This window comes from Piliocolobus tephrosceles, chromosome 6 (assembly GCF_002776525.5).
Source record: "Piliocolobus tephrosceles isolate RC106 chromosome 6, ASM277652v3, whole genome shotgun sequence".
NCBI lineage: Eukaryota > Metazoa > Chordata > Mammalia > Primates > Cercopithecidae > Piliocolobus > Piliocolobus tephrosceles.
The window spans coordinates 88,827,883-88,847,497 of record NC_045439.1 but is presented as its reverse complement, the minus strand read 5'-3'; the positions used below and the strand labels follow the sequence as shown (position 1 = coordinate 88,847,497).

General features: G+C 50.9%; 1 protein-coding gene across 1 annotated transcript; it reads left to right on the top strand.

Annotated features, from left to right (window-relative positions):
- The first annotated feature begins 2,689 nt into the window (after nucleotides 1-2,689).
- CHRNB4 (cholinergic receptor nicotinic beta 4 subunit) lies at nucleotides 2,690-18,823 on the top strand. Its single transcript, XM_023195708.2, has 6 exons — nucleotides 2,690-2,854; nucleotides 8,020-8,168; nucleotides 12,196-12,240; nucleotides 12,343-12,452; nucleotides 13,598-14,558; nucleotides 18,282-18,823. The coding sequence occupies exons 1-6, from the start codon at nucleotides 2,800-2,802 to the stop codon at nucleotides 18,438-18,440; spliced, it is 1,479 nt and encodes a 492-aa protein (XP_023051476.1). The 5' UTR covers nucleotides 2,690-2,799; the 3' UTR covers nucleotides 18,441-18,823.
- The last annotated feature ends 792 nt before the right edge of the window (nucleotides 18,824-19,615 follow it).

The following is a 19,615-nucleotide window of genomic DNA, read 5'->3' as shown; positions in this document are numbered from 1 at the left end:
CGCCCGGCCTAGAATCTCTTTTTCTATTAATATTTTCTAATTTGTTATTACTGATGTCTAGGAATTGTAATAGGTTTTTTTAAAGATGATCTTGAATTCAACAACCTTGCTTAACTCTCTTACTAGTCTTAATAATTTATCTGTATATTCTTTTGGATTTTCTGCATAGACAATCATAACTGTCTGCAAATACAGGTAGTTCTTTTTCTTTCCAATTGTAAAACTTTATTTCCTTCATTTCTATTATAGGTTGAATCACATACATTTCTGATGTTGGGCATCTCATAATCTTTAAAAAAATGGCATTTTCATATGTATTAACCTAACACATTGCCTAGGACCTCCAGTGCCATGTTCAACAGAAACAGTGATAGAACACACCCTTGTCTACATCCTAACTTTGATGGAAATTGCTTCTAAAGTTTTACCATTAAGTATGATAATTGCTACACATTAAGAAAGATAGGGCCAGGCATGGTGTTGCATGCCTGTAATCCCAGCACTTTGGAAGGCTGAGATGGGAAGATCGCTTGGGCCTGGGAGGTGGAGGTTGCAGTGAGCCAAAATCCCACCACTCCACTCAGGCCCGGGCAACAGTGAAACCCTGTCTGAAAACAAAGAAGCCAGCTTGCTAATAGTGAATTATCTGATGTTGACTCTGCCCTTGCGTTATTGTAATAAAACCTAATTCATCATGATGCATTGTTTGTGTGTGTGTACGTTGCTATATTCAACTTGGTATTATTTAAAATTTTGGAATCCATGTTCATAAAAGTTAATAGTAGCTAATATTTATTTGGTTTTCTAGGTTCTGGGTATTAAGTTACTTTCCATGAATTATTTCATTTTATCCTAGAAGGCTTATTATGAAGGTTATTTTCCCCCTTTATATATGAGGAAGTTAAGGCACAGTGAAGGCAAATCATTTTCCCTAAGGTCACAGAGAAGATAAGTAATGGCACCAGAATACAAATCCGGATGCCTGGCTCCAGAAACGATGCACTGGTCACTGCTCTGTGCTGTCTCTCTGTGACAAAGACCCATAATTCAGATTGTTCTATGATGTACTTTCCTTGTACATCCTTGTTCTAGTTTTGTACCAAGATTATATTATTCTCAATAGATAATTAGACAGCTGCTCTTTTTATTTAAAGAAAACACATGTCAAACTTCTATAAAAACCTATTTCATCCTATCCCCTTTGCTAGCCTAACTTTTATAGTTTTGCAATGGCCTCCAGGTTTTATGTCCTTTCCAAGCTCTTGTCCTGGGTATATTGGGGATGTACACATCCTATAAAGCCAGGGATACAGACCACAGATCAGCAGCAGGTCCCCTGCTCCCAGCATCCTTTCAAGTCCTGGCATACACCCAAGCTCCCAGCTTCTAGCCAAGAGTCTTTTGGACCCCATCTATCCCAAAGGACCTGCCACTGTCTTTGGTTTCCAAAGCCCAACAGGCTCCAGGCTCTTCAGCCTCCAACTGCTTTGCATTTCTTTTCTGGTTTTGGTTCATGGAGATGAGTATCTTATTTTCCAGCCTTGCCATGTCTTTTTTATTTACTTTATATATCTCACTTATTACTGCTGCAGTTTGGAGAAGAGAGGATGCCCTCAATCCTAACTTCTCCAAAGCATCCCAAAGGGGAAATCTGCTCCACTTCAATAGTGTTGTTTTTGAAGACTATATGTCAACATGTCAGATTATAGCAAAATGATGTGGGGGGGGGAGCAATATGAAAGCAAGACTGAGAGTCCTGGAGATAAGGTGGCAAAGCTGCCTTTTTACAGGTGTCACTCCCTCAGACCCTGTCCTTTCCTGCCTTGTTCCTCTAGTTGTCAGATTTACCTGTTAGGGCCCACACAGGGGAGCAGGTAGGAGGACTGGACTGAGAGGGAGATGGAAATGCTGCGAGAGGCCCTTCCGGATCCAGAATTGAGGCAGCAGTTCCAGCCAGGTCCTGCGGTGGCAGCTGTCCCACCACCCGCAAGAGAATGGTACTGATTCCAAAAATGCGTCAAGGAGAGGGCTAGGAGAGGGATGTGCTTGTTCCCTTGAATCACCTGAGTGGCCTCTGTTCAGCCCAGATTGGAAGGCCCATGGGGGAGGACGAGGCCAGCCCACTCCAGCCCCATCCCCTCCCTTTTAACTCTGCTCCTTCCCCAGCCCCCAAGCTGGGTGAGGGGCCCTGAGCTATTCACCCTCCCAGATTCCACTCACTTTTCCTAAATGCCCTCCCTGCAAACTCTGCAAAGAGCAGCGCTCCCTCGTGTCGGCTCACCCCGCAGTGTCGTTTCTTTCAGCAAACCCCATGCGAATGAACTTGAGATGACTCATTTGCCTAAAAGCCTCTTGGAGGTGAGGGAAGGCAAAGGCCAAGGACCTCCCCGCTCAAGCACATGCTCCTTCCCCAACAGTAGAGGGATCCTGCGCTAGTGTCTTCCGCCCTCGAGGGCTCACTCTCCCCAGCTGTACCAAGGGTGCCCGCACTGTCCTGCCTGCCTTCCTTGGGGGAAGGTTGCGAGGCCTGAGGAGATCGGGAAGCCAGGTGGCAGGTGGGGTCCAGACCACCCACGGCGTCGAACCGGAGCAGCTGGCCCAGTTCATCCCCAGAGTGGGCGGGACTCCCAGCTGCTGCCCACGCGGGGCTTGGCGGGGCTCTCCGCGGGGTCCTAGTGAGCGCCGCTGAGCCAGCAAACCTCTGGGGCCAGAACCGGCGCTCACTCGACCGCGCGGCTCACGGGTGCCCTGTGACCCCACAGCGGAGCTTGCAGCGGCTGCCACCCGGCCCCGCCAGCCATGAGGCACGCGCCTTCCCTGGTCCTTTTCCTCCTGGTAGCCCTTTGCGGGCGCGGTGAGTTCTTTTCGGGGAAGGAGGGAGGGGAGCCTGGGTTGGGCTGAACGGGGCTGGACTGGCCACAGGTGGGAGGGAAGGAAGGATGCCCTACGCCCGGGTGAGTGGCCCGAGGTTGTCCTGGCCAAATGGGGGCGTGGGCAGGGCTGAGCCCACTCGCCGAAGCAGCGGGGGCGGGCCTGCGTGGGTGGGTCTGCCAGGTTTGGAGTGGAGGCCGCCTCTTCTCGGAGCCCTTGCGAGGGCCAGGGCCACCCTCCCGAGTGAGTGTCTGTGGGCTGGGCAGCGGGGCTGGATGACACCGGCTTTGCAGGCACCGCGAGTCATCCCCAGTAGTCTGGGAGGCTGCAAGTGCACCGACTCCCACTCCCAACAGGGCCGAGGCTCCTTCCTTGCCTAAGAGGTGACTTTCTTGAAGCGTGAGCTCAGAGGAGACGGTATAGGCACTTGGGAGTGAATCTACTGCTCAGACTTAGAGAGAAGCCTCCTCCAACACAGCTGTGGTAGAGATGGGGAAACTGGGCCAAGAGGGAAGGGGGCTTGCCCAAATCACCGACCCTGGAATGTTTTGTGCTTTGCGGGTAGATCTCCCAGGAAACACATTTTATGGCACCACTGCCTCTGGTCACCCACCCAAGGTGTGCCGGGCATGGACAGGCAGCTTGACTGAGTGCCAGGCTGGTGAAGTCGGGCCTGCCACTCAGGAAGGAGACCCCAGCCCTTCTCCAGGTAGAGTGCAAATATGAGGACTGCCTTCTCAGGGTCTCAGTTTCCCCACCTGAATTCCAAGGGCCCTACTAGCTCCTACACTCACCCAGGCTTTTCCTCCAAGCCCCAGTCAGCCTAGAGGACCAGGGCTACCTCTTCCTTGGATAGAGACCCAGCATAGTGGTGGGAGGAGGTAAGAGTCAGGGAATATATAAGGGGCTAATAGTCTGAGAGGAAGCCATAGCTGGAATTCTAAACTGTGTGAGTGTGTGTCCAGTTTGGGAAAGCATATCCAATCTAAAAATTCATATTGAAAAATATGGAAAGATATCCCCATCATTTTGGAATACAAACTACAGAAAGTAAGTTTGTACTACTCCTATAAAAAGAGGAGCTCTCACCAAAGACGGTGTCTGCAGGCAGTCCGTGTATCATGGCTCTGCTACTACTTGCTGGGTGACCCTGTGCCATTTCTTTCACCATCCTGGACCTCAGTTTCTCCATCTGTTCTATGGAGATAATATGCCCTGCCTGCATATTTGGAGACTTGGATATGTGTGATGGCCAGTTGCAGTGTTTCTTAGGTGTGGTCCTGGGGTGGCCTGTATCACCCTGTACAGATTTCTGGGCCCCACCCTAGGCTCACAGGATCAGAATCTGTGGGAGTAAAGCCTAGGAATCCAGGTGATTAATTCACATGATTGAAGAAACACTAATAATAGGTTATAAGCTCTTTATAAAAGATAAATTCTCTACTTAAAAAAAAAAACATAGCTGCCTTTTAATAAATATAAATATCATGTTCCCTTCCTCAGTTAAGGACATACACCCCAGTTGAAAAATCACTCTGCCTTTCCAGATGCAGAATCTAATCTTTCCAATAAGATTCTGTTAACTGTTACTTTCTGTAGCTTGTATTCCAAAACAATGGGTATATCTTTCCACTTTTTCAATATAAATTTTTAGGTTGGATATACCTTTCCAAAGTGGACACACACTCACACAGTTTAGAAGTCCAGCTATGGCTTCCTCTCAGATTATTAGCCCCTTTCTGGGAGGGAACAATTTTTCCCAAGAAGGCCTGGAAGACAAAACCCTGGGCAGAGGCTGGGGGCGGGGGCCCACTCCTCATCAGAATCATTGAATCATGACTGACGCCTAGTGGTGGCTTCTCTGTTTAACTGTCAGCCCATGGGCTGGGATGTGACCCCTAACCGTGCTGCAGAAGCTTCCACCCATCCGGGGCCACCCCTGCCATCTGGGGGCAAAAGGCCTGTTGCTTGTCTTTTGAGCCCAGCAGGCCTCACAGGCATTCAGTACATTGGAAAGTTTAAGCATGTGCTGGGCTGGGCTCCCCTGCCCCCTTTTGGGGAGGCAAGTGGGGTGCATTCCAGCCCCCAGTATCCCTGCTGTTTATTCCCACCCTTCACCGACCCCCCCGCACCTGCCCATACACTCACAAGTACGAACACAGGCGCAGTCATGGGCACACACTGCCCGGGACAGCACCATTTCCAACCCCTGCAGGGCAGTCTCCTTACAGGGAAGCTAATGAGGCACTGAAGAAGGCTCAGGGGTCAGGGAATATCTCTGTTGGAAAGAGGCTCCTAGACCTGGTTCCTCCTCTGACTTGCTGGGGGCACTTGAGAAAGTTTCTTCCCCTCTTTGGTCTCAGTTTCCCCAGCTGAGAAACAGGGGGTTGGGCCAGATGGTCTAGGGTTCCGGGAACCTCTAACTCGAGCCCACAGCTGGTGGTCAAGATGGGGAGTCCCTCTGGGTCAGCTGAATGCCTGAGAGGCAGGGCAGGCCCAAAGGTGAGCCACCTGAGCACATCAGGTGGGCTGGGAGCTGGAGCATGAGCCCCACAGCCTACAGAGCAGCCCTGGACTTGGGAGCTCAGTCGGACCGGCCCAGTGGGACTTCAGAGATGTGGGCTCCAGCCTCCCCTAGTATTGCAGGGCTGGGGCATGGGAGCTGCAGATTCTGACCCTAGAGCTGCCTCAGACATGCCAGATGGGCTTGGGCAAGACACACCCCTCTTTATGAAATAAGTCGGTCCAAACAGACATGCTAAAGAAGGGCTGTGGGAGGGACCCAGCTCTAGCCTGGGGCTACAGACTGGCTTCCAGGGTACTCAAGCAGCTGGCCTCTGGGAAAGGGGTCCTGAGTATAAGAGGCAGGGCTCAGAATCTAGGCCAAGCATCCATAGGACCCCCGTCTGGAGAGCCCAGGGCAGCCTGGGGGAGGGGCAGCAGGCAGCAGGTGCACTAGGAGCATCTTTCACAAGGCACTAAATATTGCATCTGCTCCAGATAGGCAGCGAGTTGGAAAGTGGATGGAGTAGGCAGGGTGGCGGCTCTCCCCACAACCAGGAGTCCAGCCCAGCACCCACCCTTGAGTCCACCTCAGGCCTGCCTAATTGGGTTGGTCTGTGCTCTGGGCCCTCTGGCCCTACCCACAGAGGGAGGGGTTTGGTGCAACTAGGTGAACTGGCCCTTGTGGGAAGATGTAATTGACTCCTGAGCCTGGCGAGCCAGGCAGCCCCTCGCAGCATCCCCACCCCCACCTCTCCAGCCCGCCTTATTCCCTGATCCTCCCACCTGCTTCCCTGCCCCAGCACTGTTTCCTCTGCTCACTCTCATCTCTTTTCTTGCTCCCAGGCTTGCCTCCTCAGATGTCCTTGATTCTCCTGAGTCTCCCTTTTTCCAAGCCACCTCCTCTCTGTTTTACACATTCTCCCTGAGGACACCAGAGTACACAAGCTCAAGTCCCTGAACCTCACCTTTACTCCCAGACATGTGAGGGCGATGACATAAAGACCCAAACACCACTTTGCAAGAGATCGGGTGTGTGCAGAGGAGCAGATCTGAGGCTATGGAAGCTCAGGGGTGCTCCCTGCAGGAGGCGGCATTTAGGCTGGGTCTTGAATGTGGCTCTGAGCTAAGACCTCTCCTGGAAACTCCAGACGAGGAGCCAGCTGCCAGTTGGACCCCTCCGTTTGGTGTCTCAGAGGGACCTTACACTCTGTAGGTCTAAGTCTGAACCTGGAAAATCCCCCCCGCCCCGTCTCAGCTCTGTTTCTTCTTAGGGAAAGCACCACCTCGTACCCATTTCTGCACCCAAACTCACATGTGAGTAATGGGGCTGTCCCCCTGCACTGTAAGTGCTCTGGCGGCAGGAACCATTTCTGGCTTTTGCTTGCTATTATCCTCAAAATGTAGTAAAGTACCTGGCACAAGACAGACCCTCAGATAATTCATAACTGGTGGGCTGGGGGCAATCCTGGCAGAAGAAAGAGTGTGTTCAAAGAAGTGAGACAAGCTGGGTGTGGTGGTGCACACCTATAGTCCCAGCTACTAAGGAGGCTGAGGTGGGAGGATCCTTTGAATCCAGGAGGAATCACTTGAAACCAGCCTGGGCAACATAGCAAGACCCTGTCTCTAAAAGAAAGAAAAAAAAAGGAAGTGAGGCAGTGAAGGTCACAGGGGGAAAGGCAAACAGTAGGCTATGGCCAGAAGAGAGAGTATCTGAGTATCTGGGGTAGAGGTAGAGAGGTGGGAAAAAATCAGATTGAGAAAGATAAGCCAGTGTCAGCAGGGAAAGGGCCTTGAATGCTGAGCCAAAACATTTGATTTTTAAATCCACCTACAGCTCTGAGAGTTGTGGGTAGGGAAGTGCCCTAGACCAGTTTGCTGTAGCAAGACCACTCTGGCAATGTATGGTACATGGATAACAGGGGCAGACTGGGGGTGGAGAGACCAGAAGGAGGGCAGGGGTAGGGAGGTGGGGACATGCCTGTAGCATTAGAGATAAGGAGGACAGACTGAGGGACTTGGAAGGTAAAAGACAGGACTAGGGTTGGGCATGGCGGCTCACACCTGTAATTCCAGCACTTTGAGAAGCCAGGAGTTCTAGAGCAGCCTGGCCAACATGGTGAAACCCCGTCTCTACTAAAATACAAAACTTAGCCGGATGTGGTGGCATAGGCCTGTAATCCCAGCTACTCTGGAGGCTGAGACAGGAGAATTGCTTGAACTCAGGCAGCAGAGGTTGCAGTGAGCCAAGATCATACCACTACACTCCAGCCTGAGCGACAGAGTGAGACTCTGTCTCAAAAACAAAAAAAAAGGCAGGACTAAATGGCCACTTCGATGAACCAAGGGAGAGGTCAAGAAGAGACACCCAGTCTTTGTGCCGGATATGTAGAGTGTGGGATGCCATTCATTGCTGGAGGGAAGAGGAGGGGGAAGAGGTATGGCATGGGAGGAGACAGTGGAGCTCTGTGTTGAGTGTATTTAATTTGAAGTCCTCAAGGAGAGACAGGCCTGCCAGCACCTTCACTGCTTCAGCCAGCCCTAAGGGCACCTGTGTTCCCTCTCAGCTCTCCGCTTCGCTGCCATGGGCTGCAGTGGGGGTCAGGTGCACAAGGGCCCAGCAGGTCTGACTGTGTGTTTTCCCAGGGGACTGCCGCGTGGCCAATGCAGAGGAAAAGCTGATGGACGACCTTCTGAACAAAACCCGTTACAATAACCTGATCCGCCCAGCCACCAGCTCCTCACAGCTCATCTCCATCAAGCTGCAGCTCTCCCTGGCCCAGCTTATCAGCGTGGTAGGTGCAGAGGGCAGCTGTGGCTCAGGCTCAGGCGGAGAGGCTGCTCATGCCCAAGCCCCAGGCGATCATTGGCCAGAGGAATGAAACTACTATAGTTGACTTAGACTTACCAGTACACGTCAGGGAGGCTGCAGAGGGGTCCATGAAGTTCATAGGTGTCCAATATTTAATGAAGTCATGGTTTTGTTATAACAAAGAAGAAATGAGGGTAAGAACGGGGTGACATTGGGTAGGCAGCCAATGGGCCTGCCATAGACTCTGCTCAGCTGGGTCTCCAGCATGACCATAAGCTTCTGTTCCTTGTCCTCACAGCCCCACCCTATTCTCTCCCCTAGCCTGCTCAGATAACCTTATATGCTTCCTACTTGTTCGGAGAAATAAGAACCAGACTGGGGGAACTGATGGATACAGAGGCCTAGGTGTAGGGGCAGGACCAGAGGCAGTGCAGTACCTATAGAGCCAGGCCGGTGAGGGTCTGGACGGTGGGCGTGGCTGCTGCAGGCATGGAAAGGAGGAGTGGTACTGTTGTCAGATTCTCCATGTGTGGATGTGGGGCAGAGGCGGGGGTGCTGAGGGAGGAGGTGCCTGGGAATTTCTCTTCTCTCTGCTGCCTCTGAGTTGAAGATGTCAGAGGGAACCATGGCCTATTGTAAACCTTCCCATGTCCCCATCCACAGGGTTAGAACCCCGTCCCTGGAAGCAGATCTGGGGGAGCATTCACAAGGGGAGAGTGCAGGGTGCTGTGTCCAGCCAGAGGAAAGAGATCACTAAGGGGGCTGACCTTCCTCTGGCCAGGTGGCTGCCTTCTGAAATGCCAGACTCTCTCTCTAACACGGTTGGCCCACACACACCCAGCCTGTCAAACCTACAGCCCTCAGGAAGGTTTTGGCCAAATTAATGACTGGCTCCATCTCCTGGGAGGACACACAGCCCCAGGATGGGGAGGGCTGTAGAGCTGTGTACTCTCTGCCCCTCTCCCTCCATAGTCAGACTGGAAAGAAGGAGGGCTTTCAGCCAGGCTTGCTCAGGCTGGTGTCTGAGTGTTATTGTCCAGTCCAGTGTTTCTTGCTTAATGAGGTGAGCCCAGCTGCTGCTGTGCAGCTGCCGCCCTAGTGAGGGTGAACGAGCGGGAGGCTCTGCCGCATTTCCAGACTCAGGCTGCCTGGTCAGATCTGCTCTGCGGGCCTTATAGGGTGATAGAGGCTACCAGAAGGAGGAGGGGATGCAACCACCGGCCCCCAGGCATGCAAGTTATATTTCTGAAAGCTTATGTATACAGTAAATATTAGGTTGTGGGTTGCCAGGCCAGGAGGGGGTATTGTCCTCCTATTTTTCAGGGTTTATTTATTTATTTGAGGAGGAAGGGTTATAGGTACAACAAGTTTAAAGATGGAAATTTTTAGAGAGCATGTAGGGATTTAGTGCTGGGTAAGGCAAACAGGCTTGTCAAAGCACCTGTTTTATAATTGACTTCTGAGTCTGGTGAGCCAGGCACTCCCTCACCAGCATCCCCACCCTCACCTCTCCAGCCCTCCTTATTCCCTGACCCTTCCACCTGCTCCCCTGCCCCAGCACTGTTTCCTCTGCTCATTCTCATCTCTTTTCCTGCTCCTTGGCTTGCCTGTTTCGAGGTCCTTGACTCTCCTCTGAGTCTCCCTCTTTCCAAGCCATTTCCCCTGTACTTGACACATTCTCCTAGAAAACACCAGCGTACACAAGCTCAAGTCCCTGAACCTCACCTTTACTCCCAGACATGTGAGGGAAATGACATAAAGACCCAAATGCCACTTGGCAAGAGATCAGGGGTATGCAGGGGGGCAGATCTGAGGCTATGGAAGCTCAGGGGGTAAGTTTAAACCCAAATATATCAGTAACTACATTAAATGTAAATGGCCTAAATATTCTAATCAAAATGAGACAATTGCCATGCATTCTTCTTCTCCCTTCTCCTTCCCCACCAACAGCTTGGAATGTGGAATTTATAGTTGGAGCTCCAACAGTTATTTTGGTCCATTCTTATGAGGGCCACACTCTAGGTATGGTGGAGAAGAAAGTAGGAAAGAATCTGGATACCTATCAGAACTTTGTAGAGCAGAACTGCCATATATGCCTAAAGTGTTAACATGAGAGGGACATGAATTACTACTTTATTTAAGCCTCTGTTACTCTGGATCACTGTTACTGGCAGCCAAACCTTATCTTACTGGTAATCTTATATAGTTGTAGGTTCCTTGAGGAAATGTCTCCCAAAATGAGATCAGTATGCTGGAAGTTATCTTGATAAAGGAGAGGCAGCAAAAATAGTACAGACTGAGAACACAAGACTTATCCAAAGTACTAAAAAAGGCCAGGAGGCTGGAGTACAGAACAGAGGGACATAAAGAGGTGAAGTGTGGCTGGGAAACCTGGAAAGGCCCTGTAGACCCTGTGAAGGAGCAACATTTTTATTCTGTAAGTGAAGGAAGCCAAGGAAGTAATCTAAACAGGGATAAAATTGAGGGAGGAAATGACAGGAACTTTGGAAGATTTATTTTGGCTGCATAGGAAGAAGAGATATGTGTGTGTGTGTATGGTGGCAGTGTACAGAATGAACATAGACCAGTTAGGAGGGTCTTACATGGTCCAAGTGAGACGTGGATGATGATGGCCTGGCTTATCATGGTAGGATTCATGTATTTACTCAGAAAAGATTTATGGAGTGTCCAACATGTCACATACTCTTCTAGCTGCCTTATTTCCTCATAACCATTAGATTCTAGTGGGAGGTGGCAGACAATACATAGATAGATAGATAGATAGATAGATAGATAGATAGATAGATAGATGGTGTTTAGGTATGAGAAATGCTATGGAAAAAAAATAAGACGACTGGTGATGTGGCTTGCACCTGTAATGCCAGCACTTTGGAAGGCTGAGATGCGTGGATCACTTTAGCTCAGGAATTTGAGACCAGCCTGGGCATCATGATGAGTCCCCATCTCCACAAAAAATTTTTTTAAATTTAGCCAGGTATGGTGGCCTGTGCCTGTGGTCTGAGCTACTCAGGAGCCTGAGGTGGGAGGATCACTTGAGCCTGGGAGGTGGAGGTTGCAGTGAGCAAAGATCACGCCACTGTCCTCCAGCCTGGGTGACAGAGTGAGACCCTGTCTCAAGAAAAACACACACACACACAAAAGAAAGAAAAATAAGGCAGGGCAGGGACAGAGGTGCTACTTTATGTAGGTCAGGGAAGATTTCTCGGATAGGATGACATTTCTGAGAACAGAAGAAAGTGTGGAAGCATCCCGGTGGGTTTCCAGGAAAAGGGAACAGTGTGCGGGAGCAAAGAGGCAGTGCAGTGGAAATGAAATGAGCAAATGGCAGAGTGTTGAGATAAGAGGTCATAGAGCTAATGGGATGAGGGGTGGTGGGGAGGCAGATCATTAGCACCTTGTAGACTCTAAGCAGAACTTCGGTTTTTACTTTGAATGAGATGCAGCAGCAGAGCAATTAGTCAAAGGGATTGAGATTGTAAAGGGATCACCCTGGTTACCATGTAGAGAATAGACTAAAGGCAGGCCAGGGCAGAGCAGGAAGCCCAGTTAGGGGACTGCGGTAGTCTAAGTGACAGATGATGGAGAGAAGCAGTAGTCTAAGTGACAGATGATGGCGGTGGAGAGAAGCAGACAAATATGAGATGCTTTAGGAGATATAACTTACAAGACTTAAGTTTTTGTCTTAAGTGATGGATGGATCAGAGAGCAAAGTATCAGAGACAAGGTCCACACTTCTGGCTTGTGGAACTGAATGGCTAGGGGTGCCATTCACTGAGACAATGAAGCCAAAGGAGGATCAGGTTTTGGGGAAGATCATGAGCTTTGTGTCAAACATGCTGAGTGTGACATACCTTTGGGCCATCCAAGAGATGTTGGGGTGGCAGTTGGTCACATGGGCCTGGAGCTCACAGCCTTTTGCACAATAAAGTGAAATCCATTTGTGAGGCTCCTCCTTCCTGGTTAACTGATAGCCCTGTTTCCCTCCCCAGAATGAACGAGAGCAGATCATGACCACCAATGTCTGGCTGAAACAGGTAAGTGCCCTGAAGGGCCCCTAGCCCAAGAGATCTTTTCTTAAGGGCTGCCCTTTGGTGGCAGTGGACCTACAAGTGACAGGGCCTTGCCTATCTGTCCAGGAATGGACTGATTACCGCCTGACCTGGAACATCTCCCGCTACGAGGGTGTGAACATCCTGAGGATCCCCGCCAAGCGCATCTGGTTGCCTGACATCGTGCTTTACAACAAGTGAGTGGCAGGGTTGGTGGAGGCCTGGTGACAGCCAGGCCAGGGCAGCAGGCCCAGCCCTAAGAGTCATCCAGGCCTGAGTCCAACCCTAAGCCCCATCTCCGCTTTACCCAGCCTTCCAGGCCATCAAGCTAGAAGAGAAACAGAGGTGAGCAGAGCCAGAGCCCTCAGTTACAGATGGGGAGTTGGAGGCTGAGGGAGGGGAGGGGCCTTGTCTGATTCACTGAAGCACAGCTGGGACCAGAGCAGTGTCCTGACCTCAAGCCCAGTGCCCTTTCTATGCTCCATACTATCCTTTTGAGCCTCTGTTGCTTTGCCAGTGTTGGTGTTGGTACCGCTGACTTACTGTGCATAAATATCTTAGGCAGGTGGAGGAAGCCAGAGACTCTCCCTGAGTCATGATTATACTAGCAGTAGCATGTAATGGCTAAGAGTGTGTGGTCTGGGGTCAGACAGACCTGAGTTCCAATCTCAGCTGTCCTGCTTACAAGTTTTCTGACCTTGAAGAAGTCACTTAACCTCTCTGGGCCTTGGCTTTCCCATCTGTAGAATGGGGATAATAATAAAACCTGCCTCACTGGACTACTGAGAGGCTTAAATGAGCTATTCCATGGGAAGCCTTAAGAGTGCTTGACGGACCGGGCGTGGTGGCTCACGCCTGTAATCCCAGGACTTTGGGAGGCTGAAGCGGGTGGATCACCTGAGATCAGGAGTTTGAGACCAGCCTGATCAACATGGAGAAACCCCATCTCTACCAAAAATACAAAATTAGCCGGGCATGGTGGTGCATGCCTATAATCCCAGCTACTCGGGAGGCTGAGACAGGAGAATCGCTTGAACCCGGGAGGTGGAGGTTGCAGTGAGCCGATGTCACACCATTGCACTCCAGCCTGGGCAACAGAGTAAGAGTCCGTCTCAAAAACAAACAAACAAAAAAGAATGCTTTGGTGCTTTGATGGTAGGGCTCTCTCCATGACATAGTTGCCAAAAAAAGCAGGCCCCTTTCAGTGAGGGCCTGGGAGACTGGAAGGGTGGAAGGGTGACTAGTGGGAAATAATCCCAAAGGGCTCTTCAGTGAGTTCTGAGAACAGGCCAGGCCTTGTGTATGGGTTTCACGATGTTCTTCATGCCCTGACCCTGCCCAGCGCTGACGGGACCTATGAGGTGTCTGTCTACACCAACTTGATAGTCCGGTCCAACGGCAGCGTCCTGTGGCTGCCCCCTGCCATCTACAAGAGCGCCTGCAAGATTGAGGTGAAGTACTTTCCCTTCGACCAGCAGAACTGCACCCTCAAGTTCCGCTCCTGGACCTATGACCACACAGAGATAGACATGGTCCTCATGACACCCACAGCCAGCATGGATGACTTTACTCCCAGTGGTGAGTGGGACATAGTGGCCCTCCCAGGAAGAAGGACAGTGAACCCACAGGACCCCAGCTATGTGGACGTGACTTACGACTTCATCATCAAGCGCAAGCCTCTGTTCTACACCATCAACCTCATCATCCCCTGCGTGCTCATCACCTCGCTGGCCATCCTCGTCTTCTACCTGCCGTCCGACTGCGGCGAGAAGATGACGCTGTGCATCTCTGTGCTGCTGGCACTCACAGTCTTCCTGCTGCTCATCTCCAAGATCGTGCCGCCCACCTCCCTTGATGTGCCTCTCATCGGCAAGTACCTCATGTTCACCATGGTGCTGGTCACCTTCTCCATCGTCACCAGCGTCTGTGTGCTCAATGTGCACCACCGCTCACCCAGCACCCACACCATGGCACCCTGGGTCAAGCACTGCTTCCTGCACAAGCTGCCTACCTTCCTCTTCATGAAGCGCCCTGGCCCTGACAGCAGCCTGGCCAGAGCCTTCCCGTCCAGCAAGTCACATGTGACCAAGCCCAAGGCCACCATCACCTCCACCAGCCCCTCCAAACTCTATGGGAACTCCATGTGCTTTGTGAACCCTGCCTCTGCAGCTCCCAAGTCTCCAGCCGGCTCCAGGGATTTCCGGCTGCGGTCCTCCGGGAGGTTCCGACAGGATGTGCAGGAGGCATTAGAAGGTGTCAGCTTCATCGCCCAGCACATGAAGAATGACGATGAAGACCAGAGTGTAAGTTGCTAGCCAGCCCCTGCCCACTGCCCAACAGAAAAGGCTCAGATAGTAGCACCAGCTTCCCACTTCCTGCAGTTAATTCACAGGAGACAAGAACTCTCAAACTCTGAATAAGGAATCCAAAATTGAAATGAGTTTGTGGTCAATATTATAGCTTCATGCATCTGGGGAGGGGAAGGAAGTGCCAGTGATTTTGTTTGTTTGTTTGTTTGTTTTAGGTGTCCCAGAAGCAAACCCTAAGATGGGGACTTGGGTGCAGGTGGTTTACTTGGGATGTGATCCCGGGAAGCACAGTGAGGAAGGAGGGAAAGTGAGACAGGGAAAGGAGAATGAATAAGCAGGATACTGCCATGGGTGCCCAGGACTCAGTACCCTTGCAGACCCTCTGAGGACCCGTGGGAACAAGCCTCAGGATCACCGCCCTGGAAGGAGGCTGAGGTATTTACCCAACAGCCCCCATTCCCTAAAGGATGAGGGTAGCCCCAGGACATCAACTCCCCTGCACTTCCAGGTAATGCCAGCCTGCCAGAGAAAGCGCCCTTGGTGCTGGAGAAAGCCCTGAGGCAGAGGAGAGAGGAAATGCAGGCACCAGAAACGGAAGGCTGGGAAGTGACTCTGCAGGCTTTAGGGAACACAGGTGGGCTGGGGTACCAAGCGCATCTGCCCCATCCTCTTCAGACTTGCAAAGAAGCCATTCAAGCACTTTTATCTTTCAGGGCTTTAGGAACATCAGTAAATATACTATGATTACCACAGTAATGAATTAATCAATTGTGCTAACTAGAATTACAGATTTTTTATTTTATTTATTTATTTTTTTATTTGAGACAGAGTTTTGCTCTTGTCGCCCAGGCTGGAGTGCAGTGGCACAGTCTCGGCTCACTACAACCTCTGCCTCCCAGGTTCAAGTGCTTCTCCTGCCTCAGGCTCCCAAGTAGCTGGAATTACAGGTGCCGGCCATCACACCTGGTTAAGTTTTGTATTTTTAATAGAGACAGGGTTTCACCATATTGGCCAGGCTGGTCTTGAACTCCTGACTTCAGGTGATCCACCCACCTCAGCCTCCCAAAGTGCTGGGATTACAGGTATAATCCCACTGAGCCACTGAACCTGACCTAGAATTACAGATTTTTTAAAAAGAGGTTTAATTTACTTTCACAGGACAAAGCAATGAGTGCTGGAGTCTGAGTATTTCACATGACTCCTTTGAATAAATAACACTTCTAAGGACAATGTCATAGTAACAACACACAATGTGGTGGTGACAGAAATTTTCACACCCATCTCCATACCAGGAGGAAGAACAAGTTTCATGCTCTTGTGCATGTTCTCATATCAACACCTTCAGATCAGATTTTTTGGGCAGGTTTTTACTATACAACATGGTGTCTACCCCTGTGCAGCTGCATGGACAAAAATGCACGTCTCCTCATTCTTATCTTTTCAAGATTGCTTTCCACTCGCTGCATTCTCAAGGAGAAGCACCTGCATTCCATTAGTTAGCCCACAGAGACAAGAGCAGGAACAGCTCCAGAATCACACTGTGCCAAGAAAAGAAGAGAAATGCAAACAAACGGAATATAGGACATGAGATATTCTTCTGGTGTAGTTCTTGGACCAGCAGCACTGGCATCACCTGAGAGGTTATCAGAAATGCAGAGTCTCAGGCCCCAGTCCAGACCTGCTGGCTCCAAACCTGCATTTTAACCAGGTCCCCAGGAGATTCCCAGGCCATTGCAGTTTGAGAAGCACAGCTTTATAGGATTCTCAGATTTCACTTTCTAAAACATTAATTTGATCATGCTATTACTTAGGTTAAACCATTCTGTAGGTCAGCATCACCTAATTCATTGGTTCCCAAACATTAATATGCAGCCTGGGGCCCTGCTGGCTAAGTGAGAACCACGTGGGCTATGCTGTAGGACCACCCTTTCTTGACTGAACCAGGATCTCTCAGGGAGGCATATTGGAGCCTGCATTTTACCAATTCCTGGTGGTTCATGTGCACATTCTAGATTGAGAAGTACTGGTCTCCTGCATCCCTGGCTGAGCCGGCACCCACCCTGAACTCTCTTCTAAAGACCTCACCACCCCCTTGGCACTCACGTACCTTCTGCTCTTTCTAGCTCAATTAATTACAAGCCTCTTAAGGGAAGGAGCCAGGCAGGACACTGTTATTATAATCACCAGTGTTCATTAAGCTCCAACCACACATCAGGTGCTCTGCCAGGAGCTGACATACATTACTGCTAACCCTCCCTGGAATCCTGTGAAGTGGCTTTTAGTAGAACCCCCATTTTACAATAAGGAAGCTTTCAAAGCAAAGCTCAGAGAGGTTCACTGACTTGACCAGTGTCACACAGCTGGCCCAGGGCAGTGCCAGGCTCTGTACCCAGATCTGCCTGACATCCTTAAACTCTCTTGCCCTTCCTAGTTTCTTGCCCTGCACTGAGCACATGGCCGGCTTATTGGTTGATTGACTTCTTTATGGATAGTTGGAGAAAAGAGGCTTTCTTCCCTTCCAGAGCATGCCTGCCCCTAAACCAGCCCATGCTGCTTCTCATCTTCAGTACTTTCACCCACCCTGGTGATTAACTGGTCACTATAAATAGCACAAAAATATTAAAAGGGGGAAAAGCATGTATGCGCGCACACATACGCACACGGACACCGCTTGAAATTAGGGCTGTTAAAAAGAAACCCAGGAAAGCCAAGGAGTGCTCTGTGGAGAGAGCTGTGCTGTGCCTGCTGAGTCTTGGGGACAGGTGCCAGTCATGCTTGGTTGCGGGTGTCGGGGTTGGCTTGACACAGGATTATCCTGCACATTAGATACACCGTTGACAGGGCCCTGACAAATTGGGTCACTGACATCAGCATGCCCGTTGCTGCCCACATTTCCAACTCCAGAGCCTCTGCTGATTTCCCAAGCCTTCTGATCCAGCCTGTCTCTGCCAGGGAATGAATGCAGTGTGAGCCAGCCAGTCCAGGGGTGTGAAAGCAGGCATAGGGAAGGGAGGCCAGGATCCTGGGCACACGGGCGTTTCTCTGGGCTCTCCCCCAGTGCAAAGGAGACAGGGCCCATCTGTGGTGGCCCCTCTGGAGACCAGCCAGGTCTCTGCCAACCTCATACCCTGCAGCAGGGTCTAAGAAGACCACAGAGACCTGGATGATGCAGCAGGAGGAGGCTGGGTCTTAATTACAGGGAACAGACACTGCTGTGAACAGACTTGAACAAATTAAACAGCAGGATTTCCAGGTGTTCTGTAAGCCCCCGTTTCCCTGCTCCCACTGAACTAGGTGAGAGCCACCTAGTTCTTTCTTTAGCTAGAACCAGCTCAGGCAGTGAGTTTGGGGTGAAAGTGAGAAGATGGGGCTTCAAGATCCTCAGGCCCTATCTCCTATTTATAACCAGATTTTGTTTTCAAATCACAATATGCGGTATTAACAAGTCCTCACATTCCTAACTTTTCTGTACAGCCCAAGTTCCCAGTGGCCCTAAAGTGCTGTGGGGGACAGGCAGGGGTGGAGGTGGAGAACAGCCAGAGAGGCTCAGAGCTGCCCAGCTGATAGGCCAGTCTGGGACTCAGAACTTGCCCCCCTAGTATGCAGTTCCACGCCTGTGGCCTGTGGATTCCCTGGCCAGATAGTAAGGGCCTGACTTGGGGAAAGGAGGGACCCCAGTACTTGGCACCTGTGACCAGCCCTTCTCTCTGCCTACAGGTCATTGAGGACTGGAAGTACGTGGCTATGGTGGTAGACCGGCTGTTCCTGTGGGTGTTCGTGTTTGTGTGCATACTGGGCACTGTTGGGCTCTTTCTACCGCCCCTCTTTCAGACCCACACAGCTTCGGAAGGGCCCTACGCTGCCCAGCGTGACTGAGGGCCCCCTGGGTTGTGGGGTGAGAGGATGTGAGTGACCAGGTGAGCAGTTTGCTGCTTCCTTCTGGGTTGTGGCTGATGAGGCCCTAAATAAATTTGACCATTGGCCATCAACCCCATCGAACCAGCCACAGCCATGGAAGAGGCAAGGATGGGGGCCTGGACTGTCCTCTCTGAATGCCTTGGAGGGATCCCAGGAAGCCCCAGCAGGAGGGAGCTTCAGACAGTCCAATTCCGGCCTGTCTTCCTTCCCTGCACCGGGCAATGGGGATAAAGATGACATCATAGCAGCACCTACTATGCGCCAGCCATGGTGCCGGCCTGCCTCTCCATCGCCATCTCTCTCCACTTCCCCTTGTCCAGTCCCTCACATACTTCTAGTTTCTTCCCAGCTCAGAGGCTTGGCTCAGAGGCTTGGCATTTACAATATCATCTTTCTTTTTTTTTTTTTTTTTTAAATGGAGTCGTGCTCTATCGCCCAGGCTGGAGTGCAATGGCGCGATCTCGGCTCACTGCAACCTCCACCTCCCAGGTTCAAGTGATTCTCCTGCCTCAGCCTCCCAAGTAGCTGGGATTACAAAGAAGCTACCACCACGCCCAGCTAATTTTTGTATTTTTGTTGGCCAGGCTGGTTTCGAACTCCTGACCTCAAGTGATCCACCTGCCTTGGCCTCCCAAAGTGCTAGGATTACAAGTGTGAGCCACTATGCCTGGCCTTCCCTATCTTCTACTTGAACCTTCTTCCTCTTCCCCCAGGCTTCCCAAGCTCTTTCCACAGCCACATCAGTCAGGGCACGGCTCTAATCTATTCTTTGCTTCAATGTCACCTCCTCTGGGAGGCCTTCCCTAACCACCCAATCATTCTAAAGCAGCCTCCCTACGATCACGTTACCCTGCCTCCTTCCTTGAGCACTCCTTGGTACCTGCCGCTTTTATCTGGTGGCATATTTGTCATCCACAACTCACCCACTGGAGTGTGAGCTCCATGAGAACAGCGACCTGCTCCTTCACATTCATGGTGGTATCCCCAGGGCCTAGGACAGAGCTTGGCCCACAGCAGGTGCTCAATAAATGTTTGCTGAATGAATGAATGGCTCCTACCCCTTCTTCAGATCCAGATGCCCCTCCTCTGAGCAGCCATCCCTAGTTTCCCCATCTGAAAGGCATGGCTTGCTC